This window comes from Peromyscus maniculatus, chromosome 19 (genome assembly GCF_049852395.1).
Source record: "Peromyscus maniculatus bairdii isolate BWxNUB_F1_BW_parent chromosome 19, HU_Pman_BW_mat_3.1, whole genome shotgun sequence".
In the NCBI taxonomy this organism is placed as follows: Eukaryota; Metazoa; Chordata; class Mammalia; order Rodentia; family Cricetidae; genus Peromyscus; species Peromyscus maniculatus.
The window spans coordinates 14,355,313-14,375,975 of NC_134870.1; the positions used below are offsets into that span (position 1 = coordinate 14,355,313).

At 48.1% G+C, this 20,663-nt stretch overlaps 1 protein-coding gene across 4 annotated transcripts; it reads right to left on the reverse strand.

Annotated features, from left to right (window-relative positions):
* Positions 1-3,335: 3,335 nt before the first annotated feature.
* Ino80c (INO80 complex subunit C) lies at positions 3,336-19,338 on the reverse strand. Of its 4 annotated transcripts, none has more exons than XR_013045986.1 (6): positions 19,099-19,307; positions 13,468-13,578; positions 12,173-12,284; positions 11,166-11,233; positions 3,870-5,342; positions 3,336-3,811 (listed from the first exon to the last, which is right to left on the reverse strand). XR_013045986.1 is itself a non-coding variant. In XM_006980120.4 (5 exons), the coding sequence occupies exons 1-5, from the start codon at positions 19,249-19,251 to the stop codon at positions 5,211-5,213; spliced, it is 576 nt and encodes a 191-aa protein (XP_006980182.1). In that variant the 5' UTR covers positions 19,252-19,338; the 3' UTR covers positions 3,336-5,210. The 4 variants fall into 4 exon arrangements, 2 of the variants coding, with proteins under 2 accessions (XP_006980182.1, XP_042119770.1); XR_013045987.1 differs by lacking the exon at positions 19,099-19,307 and adding an exon at positions 14,149-14,296; XM_006980120.4 differs by having other exon boundaries at positions 3,336-5,342; positions 19,099-19,338.
* Between the last annotated feature and the right edge of the window lie 1,325 nt (positions 19,339-20,663).

Here is a 20,663-nt window from a genome sequence, read left to right on the forward strand (position 1 = left end):
CACCCCAAACAATCCCCTCCCTCCTTAGAATTCACCTATGACCTCCTTGACATATTTTCTTCCTTTTTTTTAAACTATGAAATGGCATTCGTGATGATCTGCCTTCTGTTGCTGTATCAGAACCACCACACATTGAGTGAATTATAAACAACAGAAGTTCATCGTGCTCCTGGTTCTGGAGGCTGGAAGTGGAGGAGCATGGTGTCGGCCCCTGAAGCGGGGTTTGGTGCCGCACTGCACCATGGAGGAAGGGAAGTGGTCGGGATCGGTGGTGGAAGCCTGTGGAGTCAGCACACACACTCCCTACCTCTCCTCCTTCCTAGAGGCCCAGGCAGGCTCAGACCGTGTTTCCTGTGTGGGTGACCCAATGTCCCTGCGACTGCTTCCGTCACAGAAAGGTGAATGAGTACTCAGCGCACACATCCTCCGGGTGCAGTTTCTCTACCAAACCTACCACACAGTCGAGCAAGAAGTGTGGGCAACTGTGCAGATGAGCTCTTCCGAGGCACCGTTGTCAGGGGCTGGTGTTGTCCTTGGATGGACTCTTTCTTTGGAAAGACCAGAAGCTCTCGTCTTTATCTCTAGCCACCAGTTTCCTCCCCGGTTGTTATTAGGGGAGATATCACTCGCCGCCAAGGACTCGACTGGATCGCTGCAAAAGCCCTTCAGTATTCCACACCACACCACGCTAGGCCATGCCATCCCACGTGCATGCTGGAGAGAGCCAAGACTCTCAGTTGTCAGGCTGGTGGATGTGACTCATCCTCTGACCCCAGTGAGGAGAGAGCTGTGTTTGGTGCACCTGTCAGCAGCTAGCATCCTGTAGGCCAGGAAAACATCGACTCTTCCAGGAAGGGCTTTGTCTGCAGTTGGAACAGAGGCCACTGAGTCATGGAAGAAACCCAGGTGGATCCAGGAGTCCTGTGTTTACAGTAGGAAGGCTTCCCGTCCCCACCCTGCCCCGTCACCAACACAAGCAGACAACTAGCCCTCACTTTTGTTTGCTTTTAAGTGTTTATGGCCTGTTACCCACGGGGAACAGACAATGAATGGTAGGATATACAAGGAACAGCAAAGGAGATATAAAGAACGAAGATGGTTAGGAGGTCCAGCAAGCACTTCTGCAGGAGCTTGTCCATCAGGGTCTCCGCTCTCTACCCACCATGCCTCACTCCCTCCGGGTCTCAGTTACAGATCATGTTTATTTGAAACAGGATCTCATATAGCCTGGGCTGGCTTCAAACTCACTACCTAGTTGAGGCTGACTTTTAACCTCCCGAGTTCTTGCCTCTACTGGGATTATAGGTGTGGGCCACAGGAGTGGTTTTCTGTAGGGCTGAGGCTGGACTCTAGGCTTTGAGCATGCTAGGCAAAGCACTCTGCCCCCCCCCATGCTACATCTTCAACCCCATTTCATTACTTATTTAGCTGTTCATCTACTCCTTCTTTTGGCCCATAAAAAAGACCTGGCTTGTTAAAAGGCACAAAATAAAGGGGGGAGTGCATGTCTAAAGTAAGCAGTAATAAGAACAGCTGGCTGGACTCGGAGGCAAGCTTATGGAGATTTCTGTCATGGGATGTCCAGTTGCCACCCATGGGCTCCAAGTTTCCATCCGAGAGGAATGAGAAAAACAGTCAAGGGGAAGGTCCAGGTCAGGAAAGAACCCCCGTTTTAATGCACAGACTGAGAGAGTGGGGAGCGCCCAGCCAGACCTCAGGGGCTGACCGTCATCATCTGCTGCTGAGGTTTCCCGGTGTGACCCCAACTCTGTTTGAGTCTATCAGGATGTGCATTTTAGGAAGGATTAAGAATTGAAGACTGAAGTAGAAACGGGCCTAGACCACAGGGTTGATCAGTCGTAGAAGCGGAAGAAAATGTAACTCAAGCCCCCGTCTGAGTGCTGAGATGGAAAGCTCATCCAATGAGGCAGCAGGAGATACAATAGGTGTCCATGCTGGCTAGGTTCATGCCAACTTGACACAGCTAGAGTTATCTGAAGGGAGGGAACCTCAACTGAGAAAACGCCTCTGAAGATAGAGCTGTGGCCAAGCCTGTGGGGCATTTTCTTAATTTAGTGATTAATGGGGGAGAGCCCGTCCAATTGTGAGTGCAGCCTTCCCTGGGCTGGTGGTCCTGGTTCTATAAGAAAGAAGGCGGAGCAAGCCATGGAGAGCAAGCCAGTAAGCAGCAATTCTCCATGGCCTCGGCATCAGCTCCTGCCTCCAGTGACTTCCCGTAGTGACCTGGATGTGTAAGCTGAAAGGAACCTTTTCTCCCCAAGTTGCTTTGGTCATGGTGCCTCATCACAGCCCCAGAAACTCTAACTAGAGAGTGTCTCCTCCCCTCCTTTCTTAGTCAGGCACAAGCCCAGCTGATGTCCAGGGCCGGCCGGCCGTTCCTTTCACCCCAACAGCTTGCCTGTGCTTGGCGCTTGGAAGATCTAATTTCCTCCTGTGTTTGCAGGATGAACGCTGGTGAGTGCAGCCCGGGGTTTTGCAATGTGGAATATTACAAGGGCTTTTTGCGGCAAGCCAGCCCGGGCCGTGATGACTGTTATCTCTCTGGACAACAAATGGGAGGAAACCGCTGGCTAGAGATAAAGATGAGTTTCTGGTCTTTCTAAAGAAAAAGTCCCTCCAGGGACAATGCCAGACATTGAATATGATGTTCTGAATGTATCAGTTCGTCTGTTTCTGCCGTGTTCTTTGCTCAGCTGTCTGGGAGGTTCTGTAGACGGCGCAGCTGGATTTGTGCTGACAGATTCCAGACTTCACGTGCAGCTTCTGACAGGAATACAATTGACAGGTGTTTCCCCAAGCCACAGAAAGCCATCCTGATGCATCCCAAACCCTGTCTCGTATGATTTACTGTACCCAAGAAGCTGCTACTGCCCCCACTCCCACAAAAGGCTTATGCGGTGAAGGCTTGATCCCTGGATGGTGGCTCACTTCGAGGTGATTGGATCATGAGTGTGCTAACTTTTCAGGTGTTTCTGTCACAGTGACAGAAAGCTGACCCACACAATTCTCTGACTCCAAGACAGCAGAGCAAAGATGACCTCGATTCGGAGCACTGAGAGGACAGTGTCACTGACTGGTGGCTCTTTCTCCCTAATCAGCTCTTCGTGTGAGAAGCTTCAGAAACTGGGTATTTTCTCTATTCAGCTGCTAGTAATAAAAATACCACATCCAGGCAGGCGGATCTTTGTGAGTTTGAGGCCAGCCTGGTCTACAGAGCGAGATCCAGGAAAAGGCGCAAAGCTACACAGAGAAACACTGTCTCAAAAAACCAAAAAAAATAAAAAATAAAAAAATAAATAAAATAAAATACCACGTCCTTGTTAAGTTTATTATGGAGAAATTAAAATACATACCGAGTTGGATGATGTAATGAACTTCCGTGTACCTGGTACACAATAGTTGACTCACGGCCAATTTGTTTCAACACTACTTCCATCCATTTCCTCTCTCCCACGTCATCCTAAAGCACATCGCAGATATCACATTGCTCTGTCCATTAATGCTAAGTTGGCCTTTGTCTCTAAAATATGAACCCTTTCCTATAACATTATGATACCAGCATTCCAATTAAAATTATTCATAAATATCCCTATATATCTTCATACATCAAAATCTATCAAGTTTATAATTGTCTCAGAAATATTTTAAGCTTTTTGTTTGAACCAAGATCCAAATAAGACTCACACCTTCTCTCAGATGAGAACTTTATTGGAAATAACATTGTTTCATATAAGAAGGCATCATTTGTGACCTCTCCAGAGGGCACCTGCGCTATTTGATGATGGAATGCCTCTTCCTAAGAGGCACAGGTTCAGAAAACAGTGATATCTGATGGGAATGAGTTTGGCTCTAAGTTAGGTACCATCATCAGCTACAAAACACACCTGAAGTCAGGATGGACACATGCTTCAACTCGGGAGACACGGTGTCATGATTTCAACATAAAATACATGTGAGCCCTTGGTGCCCAGTGGTGGGTGGCAGAGTTTTGGAAGGTTGAGTTGTGCCACGGTGGTGGAGCCCCTCAGGAGGAAGTGGGTCACTAGAGGCAGGCCTTGAGGTGTTATAGTCCAGCCTCCCTTCTTGTCTGTTCTCTGCTACGTGACCACGGATGCAGTGTGGCCAACTTCCGCTGTCACGCCTTTCCCACAGCAAGGGACACGTATTTCTCTTGCCAGGCATTTGGTCATTGGGAGGAAAGGAACTACAGTGCTCAGCCTTCCTCACCCCAGCTCCGCAAGGTGCATCTCTAACATCTGGCCACTCGGAAGCACACCTCAGGGCTCCTCTCTTAACAATGAAGACATGCAGCATGTATTAGAAGGACTCACATCAGAGCAGCTTGGACATCAGTGTGGTCTGAAGAAGAAAATACGATTTTTAAAAAATATATTATTTTTGTATGTGTGACTGCATGTATGCATGTGCATGCCTGGTGTGCTCAGAGGTCAGGAGAGGGTATTGGGTGTCCTGGACCTGGGGTTAGAGATAGTTGTGAGTCACCTCATGAGTGTTAGGAACCAAACCTGTGTCCCCCACAAAAGCAACAAGTGCTCTTAAGTGCTAAGCCTCCAAAATCTGTTTCTTTGATCTGATTAATTACTTTTCCTTTTATGAGCTGAATATATCCTTTGGGCCTCAGAGGCCAGTGCCTCAATTCACCATGTAGCAGAGACAATCGCCAGCAGACATGCCATGATGGGTGAAGTCATTCAGAATGTCCAAACTCCTGACAGCACAGTGGAAAACAGACAGACAGCCAGACACTTCTGATCCAGGGAAGGGCCAGCATGCTCGCTAGGCTCCAGGACAATCGAGAACTGGGTCTTCATTGCACATTCTTTGAAAATGTTGGACGAAGGTTTGCAACTTTCAAGTAAAATTCAGGGACTTGCTTGAGTTAATTTAAAAGCATAATTTTTACTGTATTTTCTTATCAAACAATTTTCACTTGAGTCAACATCTGAAGTCAAAGATGAAATGGAAAAAAAAAAAAAAAAAACAGAAAGGGAAAAACCTGGAGAGGGAAAAAAAAAAGCCAGAAAGACCCTCATGGTAAGTCATTCTTTCCAAGGCACAGAGCTGACACTCTCAGACTGACAGCAGAACATGTCTGTTTCCATGAAACAAAATCACAAGTGCAGAGCCTGGTTTGGAGGCCACGTCCTCTTCATCTCCAGTCCCCAGGCTCAGGGAACGATGCTCGTGGCCTTCCTCAGGGCCAGGTAGCCTGTGACCACGTCAGACGGCAGCCTGCGAATGTAGGAGAACTCTTCGATGGTGCTGAACCGCAGCTTGCTCTGGGGGTCTGTGTAGTTGGCCTGGGTGGGAAGCAGGCAGAGGGAAGGACAGAAAGCTGTTGGTGGGGATATTTTAAGCACAACCTTTAATCTTTTTCTACTTTACTCAGCGTAAAACACATCTTCGTTATGTTTCACTGCCAACAAGAACACTTTGCTCACTTTGCTCACTTTGGCAAGGAGGGGCAAACACTCCAGGGGACAGTCTGGATGAAGAGGAACAGCCCATCAGATCCAAAACTCACTTCCCAATGGTCACATCCCCCTGCCCTCTAACTCCCACCTCTGCAGAGACTCAGAACCGGTCACAGCGCTGACAGTAAGTGACAGCCGAGTGCTCAGTCCTAACTGGACATCTCTCACCCCTCCTGAGGCTCAGGGACGGGGCAGAGAGAAACCTAAGGCCGGGAAGGAATGCTGCCCGACGCTGTCTCCTGTGGATTACGTTTCCTTTGATGGCAGCAATAGAGGAAAAGGCTTGATGTGAACAACAGTAACAAAGCCGCTTCGGAGAGCTTGTGGCTGTACAGCAGGGGGGGGGGGGAGGGGGGGGGGAGCCAGCCTCACATTCTCGGAAGGATGCAACAGGAATGGGGCTTGGATTATCTGGCTCCACAGATAAACCTATGGTTCAGCCTCGCTGTGGCTCCCTATGTGGCAGCCTCACTCCATCACCACCCTGTACTGAGCTGGCCACTCGAGTTCACACCTCACACCGAGAAGGCTGCTATATAAACAATTTAGAATACCGAGGTCTTGTGGCACAGATAAAATCGTCACAAACAATAGCTGAAACAGAATGGACCCAGGAGCCAACATGCTGTGCTCTGAATAGAAAGGAGAAAGCCAAACTGAACCCCTGAGCCAGATGAGTCAAGAATATCCCACCCTCCTCTGGACTGTCCCTTGAGACTGGAAGAAAAGACAGGCTGCCTGCCCACGGGGACTCAGCACACTGCTTAGGCCTTGCCCCAACTTAAGGATGACAGGCGGTGTTCACAACCCCTCAGGAGCCTCTAGAACAACACTCATCATAGCTTTGTAAAACACAGCTGTGACACACACACACATCCATGCCTTCCTCCTGCGCCCAAGCAAGATGAACTAGCCTGTCATCTAAAAAATAAAATGAAAGCATTTCACAGAGTGAAAGGATCCTTTACCAGTGTCTTCTACCTCCAGGTCTTTGCTTCCCCCGAGGAAGCCACTGTCAGTTGGAAGCCCTTCCAGACTTTCAAAATTTATCCCTTACTAAACAAACCAAGCCGAGAAAGTGTGTGTGTGTGTGTGTGTGTGTGTGTGTGTGTGTGTATGTGTGTATGTGTGTGTGTGTGTGTCTTTATCATACAATCCACATCACTTGGCATCTTCTAGTCAAGAATGTACCCTGAAACTTGATCCATGTTGTTCCATATGGATCCGGCTCACAGAATAACAGGGATACATCTCAACGAAAGATTTTCATGGGACCTCCAACCACTCTACAAATAGTCTCCCAGAAACATTTCTTTTTTACATCTTTTTTTTAAGGTTTATTTATTTATTTATTATGTATACAGTATCCTGTTTACATGTATGCCTGCAGGCCAGAAGAGGAAGCCAGATCTCATTACAGATGGTTGTGAGCCACCATGTGGTTGTTGGGAATTGAACTCAGGGCGTCTGGAAGAACAGCCAGTGCTCTTAACCTCTGAGCCATCTCGCCAGCCCGAAACATTTCTGCCTAAGTTCCTTGCACATCCTATTTCTCCAGGGAGCTGCATAGAAGGCAAACTGCCAAGTCATAGATTTTGTTTGTTTGTTTGTTTTTTTTTTTTTTTTTTTTTTTTTTTTTTTTTTTTTTTTTTTTTTTTTTTTTTTTTTTTGGTTTTTCGAGACAGGGTTTCTCTGCGTAGCTTTGCGCCTTTCCTGGAGCTCACTTGGTAGCCCAGGCTGGCCTCGAACTCACAGAGATCCGCCTGGCTCTGCCTCCCGAGTGCTGGGATTAAAGGCGTGCGCCACCACCGCCCGGCTGTTTGTTTGTTTTTTAAGAAGAAAAATTGCCAAACTGTCATTCAAGGGAGCTGCATCAATATTCTTCCTGCTCCCAAAGAGCCATGTATGAACACACAATTTCTTTACATCCAGGCTGAATACACAACCAAACTTTCTCAGTCCTTCCATCTGATGATCTTTTTCCAGCTACTAGTGAGGGTGCAACCTGCCTGATCACACATATTTGTGTGGCTCTTCCCCACTTCTTTTAAAGGACTGTCTGTCAGTGGTTTGGGAGTAGGGTTTTTCATATGTCCTTAATTCTTATATTCAGAGCTGAGGTAATTTGTGTGTGTGTGTGTGTGTGTGTGTGTGTGTGTGTGTGTGTGTGTGAGTGAAGACCTCTGCTGATGCCCCAGAGACCTGGAATAATGAATGTCCTTCAAAATGATGCTATGTCTCTTCACAGGTGAGACGCACTGTAGCAGCTCACAGCAGCTAGCTGTGGTTGAGGGGACAGTGGACATGCCAAGGACCAGGCTTCTGAGTCTGTTCATAAACCAAGACTCTAGCTGCTCAAAATGACACAGGGCCAGAGTCTCATTCCAGGACCTGACAGTGACTGGGGTCACACCAGCTTTCCTGCCTCCGACAACCACTGAAATGAGCGAAGAACACATCCAACAGGCAAGACCAATGACCGAGAAAACGGCAGTCACGGGGAGGCAGGAAGTAACTCTAGTAAAAAGCTGTGGGATCAGATTGCTAGACGGACATACTCAACCCAGTGACAAAAAGCTGGAAATAGAATATGCAAAAAGCTCTTTAAAAAATTTGTTTCTCTAAGAGATAACCAAAGCAAGAACGAACAGCAGCCTATTTTGTGTCGTCTTACACACGGTAAACATGGCAACCAAGAACAAGAATGCACTGGAAAGGGATTAGTGCAGGAGCCTCACACTCCAGACAAAGCAGTGTAGTGCTGAAAATAAACCCATAGTGTGGAAAGAGGAGCTTTAGGTCTAGGAGGGCAACCATCCAGCCTTTATAAAGGGGGCATAAATAAAAATTAAATGCCCACTTAGCCTGGTACCCTCGTGAGGAAAGCACATGACAGTCCCGTAGCGGAGCATTCTACAGAAGCTGGCCAGCAGCCAGCTGCGGCGGCATCTGCCTTTAACCCAGCACTTACACGGCTGAGGCAGAGGATCATTGTGAGCTCAGGAGTTCAGGACTAGCTAGAGAAGTACAGCCAGAGGACTACCTGTCTCAAAACGACACAAAATCCTGTGACAAAGTTGCCAAAAACAAGGAAAATTTGAGAAACTGCCAGAGTTAAGAGTGGTCTAAAGAGGTGTGACAACTAAATATGATATGGTAGCCTAGACAGGACACTAGGCTTGGGCAAAATCTAAGGGAATTTAGCTTTTTGTCTTCACCTCCCTCCTCTTCCCAGCCTGCCCCTCTCTCTCCCTCTCCCTCTCAGCCTCAGCTTCTCAGTTGAGGATCCAACCACCCTATGCACGTGAGGCAAAGCTTATCACTGGGCCACACCTGGCCCCAAACTAGGAGAACTGAAATAAACTGTGGTAACAATGACATCTCTAATGGGTCACTAATCATAACAAATGCACTGCAGACGTTAATAAGAGAATGAGCGAAATCTGGAGCCTGTGAGAGACACCTACCCCCACCCCCACCCCCCCCACCCGCCCCAAGAGCCTCTCAGTTTTACTGTAACTTGAAACTGTTCCAAAGTGTTTAAAAGTGCCGAATTAGACCGAAAAGACAACCAAAACAAGGAATAAAGGCACACAGACGTATCAAAGAAAACAGATTAAATTCACCCACGTTTCGGAATATTTATTTAACTATGTAAAGATGCATTTCATTTGTTCAATTATGTAAAGATGTGTTGCTGTTTTACCTTGTCTGTCTAATAAAAAGCTGAACAGCCAATAGTGAGGGAGGAGGTATAGGGGGAATTCTGGGAAAGGAGAGTAAGTAGGAGGAGGAATTTAGGCTTGGAAAGAAAGGAAGAAAGGAAAGGAGGCAATGGGGGCCAGCCAGCCAGACATGGAGGAGGAAGGACACACAGAAAGAAAGAAAGGTAAAAAGCCCCGAGGTAAAACGTAGATGAAGAGAAACAGGTTAAATTAGGTTCAAAGAGCTAGCAGGGCAAGCCTAAGCTAAGGTCAAGCATTCATAATTAATAAGAAGTCTCTGTGTCTTTTATTTGGGAGCTGGTTGGCAGCCCAAAGAAAATTCCAACCACACACCCACAGTTGTGGTCACTGAAATGTGAACCACATAAAGCTATCATCTGGAGTCACACTGTCAGCTGGGTACAAAGCAAGACCCTCTCAGGAAGAAACTCATTCTAGACACAAAGATACAGACAAAGGCCAAACCCTCATGGGAGAGATGCCATGCAAACCTGCACACAAAGAAAGCTGGAATGGTGTTCTAGCTCATTCCGGGCTGCTATCCAAAAACACCTGGATGCTTTAAAGAAATGAGGCTTATGGTGCTGGAGAGACGGCTCAAAGGTTAGGAGCACCTGCTGGATACCCAGCTCCAGGGGTTCTCGGAGGCCACCAAGCACAGATGGTGCACATACACACATGCAGGCAAAACACCTCTATGTGTGTTTTAAAGAAGAAAAGAGACTTAGTTAGCTCTCAGTGTTGGCATCCTGGTGAGGGCCCTACCTGGCTGCATTTCACCACGGTGTGATGAGAACCCACCACGCACAGGAAAGGAACGTGTGCAAGCAAAGAGAGAGGAAGAAGAGCTCTTTTCGTGACAGCTCCCTCCCGCAGAAGCCAGTCCATTCCTGTGGGATCTGACACAGATGTGACCCATTTTTAAGAAGCATCATCAGCTCATCAGGCCCACCTCTTACTGGCTCATCACCACCATACTGGGGCCCAAGTTCAGAGCAAATGGTCCTTCTGGAGAAGAAACACCCTAGCCCAAGCATGCAGCTATATGAATTCAGACCGAACAATAAAGCTGAGAGAGGAGATTACACAATGGCAGAAGCAGCACTTTCCTGGTGTAATGTACAGAATTAACCCAGCCAGTTTGTGACAGATGGTGGAGTCAGTTATCCTCACTAAACTGCAAAGCACAGAAATGGCATCCAGGTAAATTCTAGAAGTGGTATGCTTCATCATTTCTGTAATTTGCAGGAAAACCTCACTTTTCAAATTTACAAGAGATGAAGAAGGATGAGGGTGAGCTGGAATTTCTCTGCAGGTTCTGCAGGCACTCTGTTTGGCCAGAGTGGAAGCAGGCTCTCAGTGCCCGGGGGTCAGCACCTGCCTCAATCCCAGCCCTCCAGCTCTGCTGGAGAAGCACTGGAGGGGTCACGGCGGTGGGCTAGAGAGGACCACATCCACAGAGGCCACATGGAGAGAGGGGTTCCGGCTCTTTTAGATATGTGGGTTACATATACTGCTTCACTTGAGAAAAGGCATAGAAATTTGTGTTTGTCTGTTCTGACTTAAAGATTCACTCGATGGTGTTGGGCATGCTAGGCAGGTGCTCTACCCTGAGCTACGTCATCAGCCCAGAATATTTTTTTAAATATTTTTTAATTTCTCCAACTGTGTGAAATCAGTATTTTAAAACCTTAAGAATTAACACAGAAATGGCTGTTTCATTCATGTTGTCTCATACAGTTAACTATCAGGGAAAAAAAGAAGTGAAAATTCTGTCTTGTTTTCTGGCACAATGGCCTCTCCAGACTGCCCACACAGATACTCAGGTCACAGCCTGAACTCCAGGCAAGACCAACAGTTTAGACAGACATGACTGTGAAATCTTATATTTAATACTAACGTAGACAGATATAATTATACTCACAAGAAGGCCTGAAACATCAGAATACTTCTTAGCTGGCTTAAAGGATGGGGGAGCATCAATACTAAAGTCTAAAGAGAAGAAAAGAGAAGAGATGACCAAATAACCTTCAAAATATCCCAATTCCTTCTCCTTTATTCTAAGCTAACACCTGGTAATGGTCCTGAAGTTTTCCTTTGTCATTACACTCTTACAGAAGCCTCCAGGGATTAACCAGGGAAGTAAGGGAGGTGTCTCAAAAACAGCACAGTATGTCACAGACTAAGTGCAGGCCTCAGCTAGGGTCCTGCCCTGCGCCAGAGACAAGCTACCCAGTGGAACTGCCAGGTTCGTCTACCCGCAGGATATTTCACAGTCTCCAGCTAACACGGGCTCCTGGTGATGAGAGGCCACACAGCCACTAACTGGATCCACACACCCAGGCTCGAGTGGTCCACACCCAGATGACTAACTTGTCACCATCTGAGTCACCCCATGAAAGACGCACAGCAGGACAGGAGGTGGAGAGATCCTGGAACCTCAAGTTTCCAGGGCAGTTGAGCAGAACATCTAACGGGTTTTGCCCAGGTCTGGACATATGACAGCAGGAGGTACTTACTCAGAGAGTAAGTGTGTGGCCTGTGAGCTGCTTGCTAGAGATTCTCCCGAATCTCACATTACAGGTGGGCTATGTTGTTTGTGAACACAAATTTAAAGAGTAGATCTTTAAATGAGAGGTCTAATAGGAACATCATCATCATCACAGTGGGACCTACTTCTCCAGACTGAAATTGTAGTAAATGACTTAGTGACATTTGAATGGCTTTAGTAAACTACACACCCGTGACAACACAAACAGACTCAGTGAAAAGGGAACTGCATGCATAATATCCCTGGATGGGTGCCACTGTACAGTTCTCGGGCTGAGAACATTTTCCTGCAATAACACAAACACGGGCAAATAACGTAGGCTTGTTGTAAGGAAGTTCCCGTCTGCATTACAAACACAGGGAAGGCTCTAGACAGCTCACAGTTAGGATCATTCAGTTGCCATGGCAACGCCCTTTCAGCAGCGAGGATCTGTTTGAGGTTCTTCCAGGTTCTGTTCTTCTTGCCAGCTACTGCGCCGCCGTGGCCGGAGTGCTGGAATTAAAAGTGGGTTCCAGGAGAAGAGTCAGTGGAAGGTGCGCCTGGGAAACCTGAGGCCACACCCGTGAGGGCGGCCCGGCACCTCTCAGTCTGTAAGCAACTATCTGTGCTGCTGAGACCTTCGAAAATACCTCACTGCACACTTCAATCTTTGTTAAAAGAACATGGTTTTTTAGCTATTCATAGCGGAGGCAGAATTGGGAATTCAAGGCCAGCTTCAGTTACAGGGTGAGTTTGAGGCCAACCTGAGCTATAAGAGACCCCCAAAAACAATTAACCAAAACTATAAATAAGCAAACTGAGAACATAGTTCGGGGGCTGTCTAAACCCATGGGTTTGCTGGTGATAGAACAGAAATAAATGGCTATTTTTCAGCGTGCACAGAGGAAAGCAAATTCTTCACTGGGTTCAACCTAGTTGAATTCACTTATGATCTCATCCCTTTAAAATAAGTTTACCACCAAGTTGGACTTCATCTCGAGATTACATCCCTAAACTCCCCTGTGAGGGTGTGTCACTCTGCCTCCTAATCACCAGTGGTCCAGGAAAACCCAAACAGGCTTCAATCATGGTATGGCAAGCCTTCTGGAAATTTCTTTTTGTGCTATAAAGATTAAAAGGCGAAATGGAAAAGACTACTAACACATTTGCAGACCCTGGTTACAATGGACTGCCAAGACTCATTAATTTAAAAAAAAAAAAAAACCTTTAAGGGTATAATTTGGGTCACTAAAGCTGATTATTTAATATAGCCCTCGTGAATGAAAGGTATTTAAAGGAATTAGTGAGGGGTGCTCCTATTTTAGTTAACTATTTCAAACTTCTTTTAAAATTTAAGGCCAATAAAAAGCGTAGGGAAACAATCATGGAAAAGATGCATCCTCAAAGTTCTATCGTCTGGGGAATTCTGAAAAGGCCTGGCACACTGGGAGATCACGAAGGGCCTTTCCAGTCCCGTCCCATATTCCCCCACCCCCTCCACTCCCCACCCCCCCCACTCCCCCATCCCCCCATCCCCACCCCCACCTTCCTACCCCTGTCATCAACAGCCCATGGGAGGGGATGGCAAACGGAACTGAGGGAGAAGCGGACTTCAGATCCACCTCAGGCCCAGCTATGTCGCAGGCTGAGGTACAGCTGTTCACCTCTTTATTTGTATAACACCTAACATGCTTACCACGAAGTTGGGATCCTTAAATGGCAGCGGTTTGGCAGCTTTTTCCACAGGCCCCGAACTAAAATCAGAGGACGCCATTTTATTCTCACTCATGGCTTCAATGCTGACACCCTTAAAATACAGAAAGAAAAAAAAAAATCTTTGAAGCCAGACGGGCTCCTCATGTCTGCTCTCAACAAGACAGACATGCAAGGGTCCGGGGCTCCAGCAGGTAGCCTGCCCCGGAGGCTGGGAACACTGTCTGCGTAAGCATGAACCACAGCAGACACAGCAGCGGGACCCCAGGGGCCAGGCTTCCTGGTTCCCCTAGTGCCAAGCTCAGGACGGCTGTCCTATTCCAGCTGTCTCACTAATTCTGACAGCTGCTACGGAGGTGCGATTACCCCCATCTTACAGAAAACTGAGGCCCAGGAGGACTGGTTTAAGGCTACACAGCACACAGCTTTTCTATTTAAATTTATTCCATGATGCCACATAGTCCTTGTATCTTGATGATCTTGTCAACTATGTCTTAGAGTCTGGACCTCAAGGGTCTAACGTGGTCAGAAAACCCAGGCTGGAGCTAGTCTGCATTTGGGGACAAGGGACACGGGAAGTCTGAAAAAGGAGAGGAAGCGGGAAGGACGTGGGCCCGCTGGCTGTAGCTGGAACGCTGTCCCGTCAAACAGCTTTAAAACAAACCTTTACACTAACAACCACAGAGAAAGGTGGCAGAAGGAAGAACGATGTCTGGCTTGTAACCCAATTCCAAAACAAACATTTTAGGAACAGAGGCATTGTCTCTGCGGAGTGAAATGTCAGGTAGAGGTTCGCTGAGTTTCCAATACTGACACTGGTACCACCAAATCCTTCCCAAGACACTCACTGAATACACCCACCATTCCAGAACACTCTTTTGTCCCTTGTTGGACAATCCCTTCCAGCCCCAAGAGCAACCAAGGTTCTGGTTCTTCTACATCACTTGAACTTCTTCCAGAACTTCTTCCAAGAGAAATCTGACCGTATGTGGCTTGTACCTAGCCCCTTTAGGTCAGAACGGAGTTTTGATGCCTTCATATGGCAGCTCAGTGGTTAGCTTCACCAATTCCCCTCTTTCTCAGCAGAGTAGAATTCACTACAAGGATGTGTTAAAACCTACTTATCCATTTTTCTGTTGAACATTTGGTCTGTTTTCAATGTTCAATTATAAACAGGGCTGTCATACATGTGCACCTACCTTTCCTACCATGAGTTACTTTTTGTCATGGTGCTTATCACAGAAACAGAAATCAAGCCTATGGTGACATAGGCTTTCAATCTCAGCACTTCGGAGGCAGAAGCAGGCAAATCTGAGTTTGAGACCAGCCTGGTCTACGTAACAGGTGTGTTATGTAAGCTACATAGTGAGATCCTGTCTCAAAAACAAAACCTCCCCACAAAGAAAGACATCAAACCAGAACAGCTGCCATGTTCTCATTTCTGTTGAGTGCTTGGAGGAGTGAAGATTGTCTTCCTGAGAAAGGGCACATGTAACTCTATAAGGGGTGTGTGTGTGTGTGTGTGTGTGTGTGTGTGTGTGTGTGTTCGTGCACGCGCGTGACCTCAAATGGGAAGAAAGGGCCATTCACTGTCACAACAGATCTCAGAAAGGTCTCTCCTCAAACACCTTCCCAAACTCCTCTCCAGGGTCTCCGCACGGGCCTGGACTCCTCTGCTCTGCTCACACTACTCCTTAGTGTGGACTGTTCCCCCCGTCATCCTCCATCACTCCAATCTTCCCAGAATTAGGCAAAACTTTAAGCCTTAAGAAACTCACACTGGGGGCTGGAGAGATGGCTCAATGGTTAAGAGCACCGACTGCTCTTCCAGAGGTCCTGAGTTCAATTCCCAGCAACCACATGGTGGCTCACAACCACTTGTAATGAGCTCTGGTGCCCTCTTCTGACATGCAAGGACACATGTAGGCAGAATACTGTATACATAATAAATAAAATAAATCTTTAAAAAAAAAATAAAAAAGAGAAACTCACACTGAAGCTGAGAGGTGGTGGCGCATGCCTTTAATCCCAGCGCTGGAGAGGCAGAGGCAGGAGGATCTCTGAGTTTGAAGCAAGCCTGGTCTACAGAGCAAATTCCAGGATGGCCAGGGCTACACAGAGACCCTGTCTCGAAACACCAAAGAAAGAAACTGACCCCGAAGTCGCTCTTATATTTCTCTGTTTATTTGTGCGTACATGAAAGTGCATGTGCACCCTACACCAGCACTTCTCACCGAGCCGGCTCCCTGAAATCCATGTTTGAAGAGGCTGTGATCCAGGGCGGAAGGAGAAAGGACAAGCTGCTAATTAGAGGCAAGTGGAGGATCCAGGAGGCCTGCCAGGCAGGAGGAAGGAGGTCATCTGGGACGAACAAGCTGAAAAGCTAAGGAAGCAAAGGGGCTAAAGAGAAAAATAACAACAAACAAAAACAAGGCCTTAACACCTCCAACGATGACAGCAACAAGAGTGCCGTGGACAGAGTGTGGCCACGTCCACTGCCCCATCCTCCGGGGACAATGCTATTTCCTGAGACGGGGTGGGCGGAGTGTCTCCAGAGCCCCTGGGAAAGGCACTCACTGCAGCAAGTCAGTGTGGATGAGACAGGTGGATGTAAAGTTCTACCAGGGAGAGGTCACCCCACAAAACCAAGTGCTTCTGCTGACTGTCACGGGGGTGTGGGTGGCCACAGCTCACTGTTCCGGGCAGCAGCCTAGGGAAGCGGTCAGGAGGGACTGACAGTCTGGGAATTAGCTCTGTGGTGGAGCACTTGCTTTGTATTACGGAAGGGCTACTGCCTCTCCAACAGTGGAGGGCTCTATGCCATCTCTAGCCGGGTCAGCCCCAGGAGTCACACTGGTTTCTGTTTGCCTTTCCTCTGAAACCCACTCCCATGTTACTCCACCCGTCTCTCCGTTCCTCTCATTCAGTCTCCGAGTCAGTACTGAGTCAGGATGACAGGAAGGCCTTTAGTCAGAGGGAAAAATCAAGTCTACGATGCTCTGCGGCAATAAAGTAAGATACACGATGATGATCTACGGTTGCCATGTTGTGAAAGTGCCGATAACACTAAGAGATTTAAGAGATGGGATATCCAGCCCCGAGACATGAAAGGCCCAAGACAGGTGGGGAAGTAATGCCTAGAACTAAGGGCTATGCCCTCTTCCCATTACTAAAGAAGATGGTGTGAGTCCCAGGGTAGAGATACTACCCTTTCTGTAACACACTGGAGGCAGCAAGGCCCAGGGGCTCCACCCACCTCTGCTGAACTACAGAATCCAAACAAATGGCTTCTGCCAACAGCAGCCCTCATGGCTGGGACTCAGACTTCGGACAACCTCGTCTTCTCCTGTGGTGTTTTTAAAAGAAAGGGGATGGTGGTTTTTGTCATCATTTAAGAACCCAACATAGCAGCCTGGGGGCGGTGGTTCACAACTTTAATCCCAGCACTCAGGAGGCAGAGGCATTTGGACTCTGTGAGTTCAAGGGCAGCCTGGTCTATAGAGTTCCAGTACAGCCAGGGCTACACAGAGAAACTCTGTCTCTAAAAAACAAAACAACAACAAAAAACCAACCAAACAAAAAGAATCAAACACAGAAACACCTGCTGGTAATCTGGACTAAGAAGCCCAGCCTGGGGTACATAGTGAATTTACAGTCAGCCTAGGCTATACAGCAAGATTGTCTCAAAAGGTTGGAAAAAAAGAAAAGAAGGAAACGTTTACTCAGCCCAGGTGTATGATAGTACACACCTGTAATACCAGGCATGAGGAGGCTGAGGCAGGAAGCCTGCCACAAGACCAGTCTGGGCTACACAGTGATTTCCAGGCCAGCAAGGTCTACATAGCTAGAGGATCCTGTCTCAAACCAAACCAAACCAAACCAAACCACAAGTGGTCCACAAAGAACGGGGCGTGGTAAAACAGGTCTTTAATCCCAGCACTGGGAGGCAGCTGGATCTCTGTGAGTTCAAGGCTAGCCTGGTCTATATACAAGTTCTAGGTCCAGCAGGGGCTACACTGTTGAGACTCTGACTCAGAGAGAGAGGGGGGAGAGAGGGAGAGAGAGGGAGAGAGAGGGAGAGAGAGGGAGAGAGAGGGAGAGAGAGGGAGAGAGAGAGAGAGAGAGAGAGAGAGAGAGAGAAAGAGAAACAAAAACTCATTCTAATGTAGTGACTACATTGTTTGGTCTCAGTAAAATGAACATTAAATCACATCATGGACACTACAAGAGAATACACACGCTACAGCTCAAGAAGACTCAAATCAGGAGTACATAACGGAGCTGGGCATGATAGTGCATGCCTGTAACTGCAACATTCAGGAGCCTGAAACAGGAGGATCAGCAATTTGAGGCCAACTTGCAAACATACTGAGTTCTAAGCCAGCCTGAGAAACATAATGAGATCCTGTTTCAAACAACAACCAAAAAACCCAACAAAACAAACATACAAGCCAGGCGTGGAGCACTCAGACAGGCGATCTCTTGAGTTCCAGGCCCGCTTTGCCTACACAGCAAGTTCCACGACAGCCGGGACTACATAGAGACCCTGTTTTGGGGAGGGCGGGGTGGTACATAAGCAAAGCTAATTGAGGAAGGAGATGTCAGAATCGTGGTTACTTCTGGCAGGGAGGAACGAGCCCAGTGACAGAACTGCAAGGCTGAGACATGAGGACAAGATCAGCAGGAATTCTCTGGGCCCCTCGGGAATGCTCTTATTTGGAGACTGTCCATGGTTTGTGGGTTTCACTGCATGCAAACATAGGAACCCAATAAAATGCTAAAAAAGGGGCGGAGGGGTGCTAATTACCAACAGAGTTGCTGGGCAAACGACACACAAGCTGAGGAGCATCACCATCCTTACAAAGTGCTCAGGAGTGGGAAAAGAACGACCACAGCCAAACCACTGCTGGTCTCCCCTAGTTGTAGTGAAGTCTGTTGTGACAATCCTCTGTGCTCAGCACTTTCATCATGGACTTCAGCCTCTGTCTGTCTGTCTTTTCTTTCTTTCTGGCTTGTCGAGACAGGGTTTCTGTGTAGTCAGTCCCCTGGCTGTCCTGGAACTCACAGAGATCAGCCTGCCTCTGCCTCCAGGGTGCGGGGATTAAAGGCGTGCGCCACCACCGCCCGCCCGGCTTGACCTCAACCTCTTAACCTCCAGATGTAGCACACCTAAGAAAGAAGCCGCAGGTCTCAAGCATCTTTGCATTTCCCCCACGTTGTACGCTGGGACGACCCCTCAGACTCTCCATCGGGGATCTGCGGGATAGGCTATGGGTAACCCGCAAACTTCCCTTGCAGAGACACAGAAAACAAGTCCTGACAGAACGGGGCGGCCCTTCCACTACACCGATGACAACCTCCCACTTTACTCTATGACGTGGGTGATTTTGATTTTAACCAAAGCCGTAGGTCCGACCTATGACTCAAGAATACCAATTCCCACCAGGAATTACGACGCGCCTCTGCGGGAACCCGGCCTCACCACCCCACCTCCACCACCCCGCTGGACTGCGCACGCGCGCGCCCCAGCCTCCGCCCCGCCCCGCGCAAGCGTCCTCGGCGCCTCTCGAGCCTGCGCCTGCGCTCTCCTCCCCGGGCGGTGCGGACCGTGTACCTGGGCAAAGCCGGAGGCGGACAGCTTTTTCTTCTTGCTGGCGCCGTATCCCCCTCCGCTGCCGTTGTGGGACGGGCTGGCCGGCCTCTTCTTGCTGTTCCTGGCTATGGTGGGGGTAGAAGGGGCAGCCACGATTGGGATTTGAGCCGCCATCCTGCCCGCACTCCGCCCGCGGCTCCCCGCCCCCACCCCTCCGCAGGCGGCCCTGGGACTTCCGGCTGGAGGTTACTTCCGTGTTGATGCTCCCGGAGCTTTACGGACTCCTCCCTGGCTGCTCCTAGGAGGCGGGGCTCGGAAGTGTTTCTTCCGGGTCGGAAGGGGTCGAGCTGTGGCTGAGGTTGAGATTGTGATCTCTGGTCTGGGCACCTTCCTGGAGGGCCCCAGTGAGCATCCGATCTTTTAGTAACTATTAATTTTTGTTTTCTTGATTTTTAGACAGGGTCTCCCTGTGTGTAGCTCTGGCCGTCCACAACTCTCTGTGTAGACCAGGCTGGCCACAAACTCATGTAGCCGAGGTTGTCTTTGAATTCTCCGCCTCCCAAATGCCAGGATTACAGGCAGATGCCTCAGTGTCCATCTCGATGGGTGTAAGAATAAAGGAAGTTAAATATCAGTGCACTAACATTGCCGAGCTATTTGCTTGGTCTTACTTCTTAGCTGTGCTGAAGTTTATGTATCAGTACTGCACAAGAGACTAGAAAGGTAGAGTGTTCTTCAGTCTTTTAGGAGTCCAAGACCACTTGTTGCCAAGCAAGTGATATTCCTGACCTTCTCCACTCTCCTCTCCAAGTGCCTATCAACAGACAAAATCTTACGTACAGATGTCAGGGAGGTCGCAGATTTAAATTGAGGAATCTCAATGCTCCACACCTTGTTTTTTTTGCCTCATACTGCACTGTATTTCTCCAGAACCTTTATGCCATCATCTAACTTACTGCTAGGCGATACATGTCTTTTGGCTAGGATATAATAACATAATAATAAGGAGACCGCCACCTGTGTCTATCGACTGGGGATAAATATATCTGTCCCCAGTTACAGTGACTTGCAAGTCGTTGATGCATTACAATTATGTTTGGGTGAAGTAAAGAATAAAGGGGTGAATCCCTACACGTTGGCAGCTGAAGCAGCAATACAAATCGATGTTTGATACAGGCTGTAGAGTGACGCAGAGGGGAAGGACCAGTCAAGGGAACAAGGAACTGACAATACTGTTACTGAGGCCTCCTCTGGGGTTGAAATGTTTCCTGTGCCAGATCTCTTCCCCTCTCCCCATCTATTTTCCTTATTCCTTGTCTCAAGGACTCATGCCTCCAACCCGCAGTCACTGAAGCAAACCTCTTATTCCACCCGCCTCTGCAGCTTAGTTCTTATCTTCACTCTTCCTATCCCAGTGACTCAGTCTCCCATGTGATGCCTGTGACCGTCCCCAAATGGAAGTCTAAGTTGTCATCCTTTCCTAATCGACCCTTGGCTCCAGGCCCTCACTTCCACTGGCTGCTAGAACGGGCTTTTAAATCTAACTGTAGCACTTAACTTTCTTATATATAGGACCCCTTTATCCT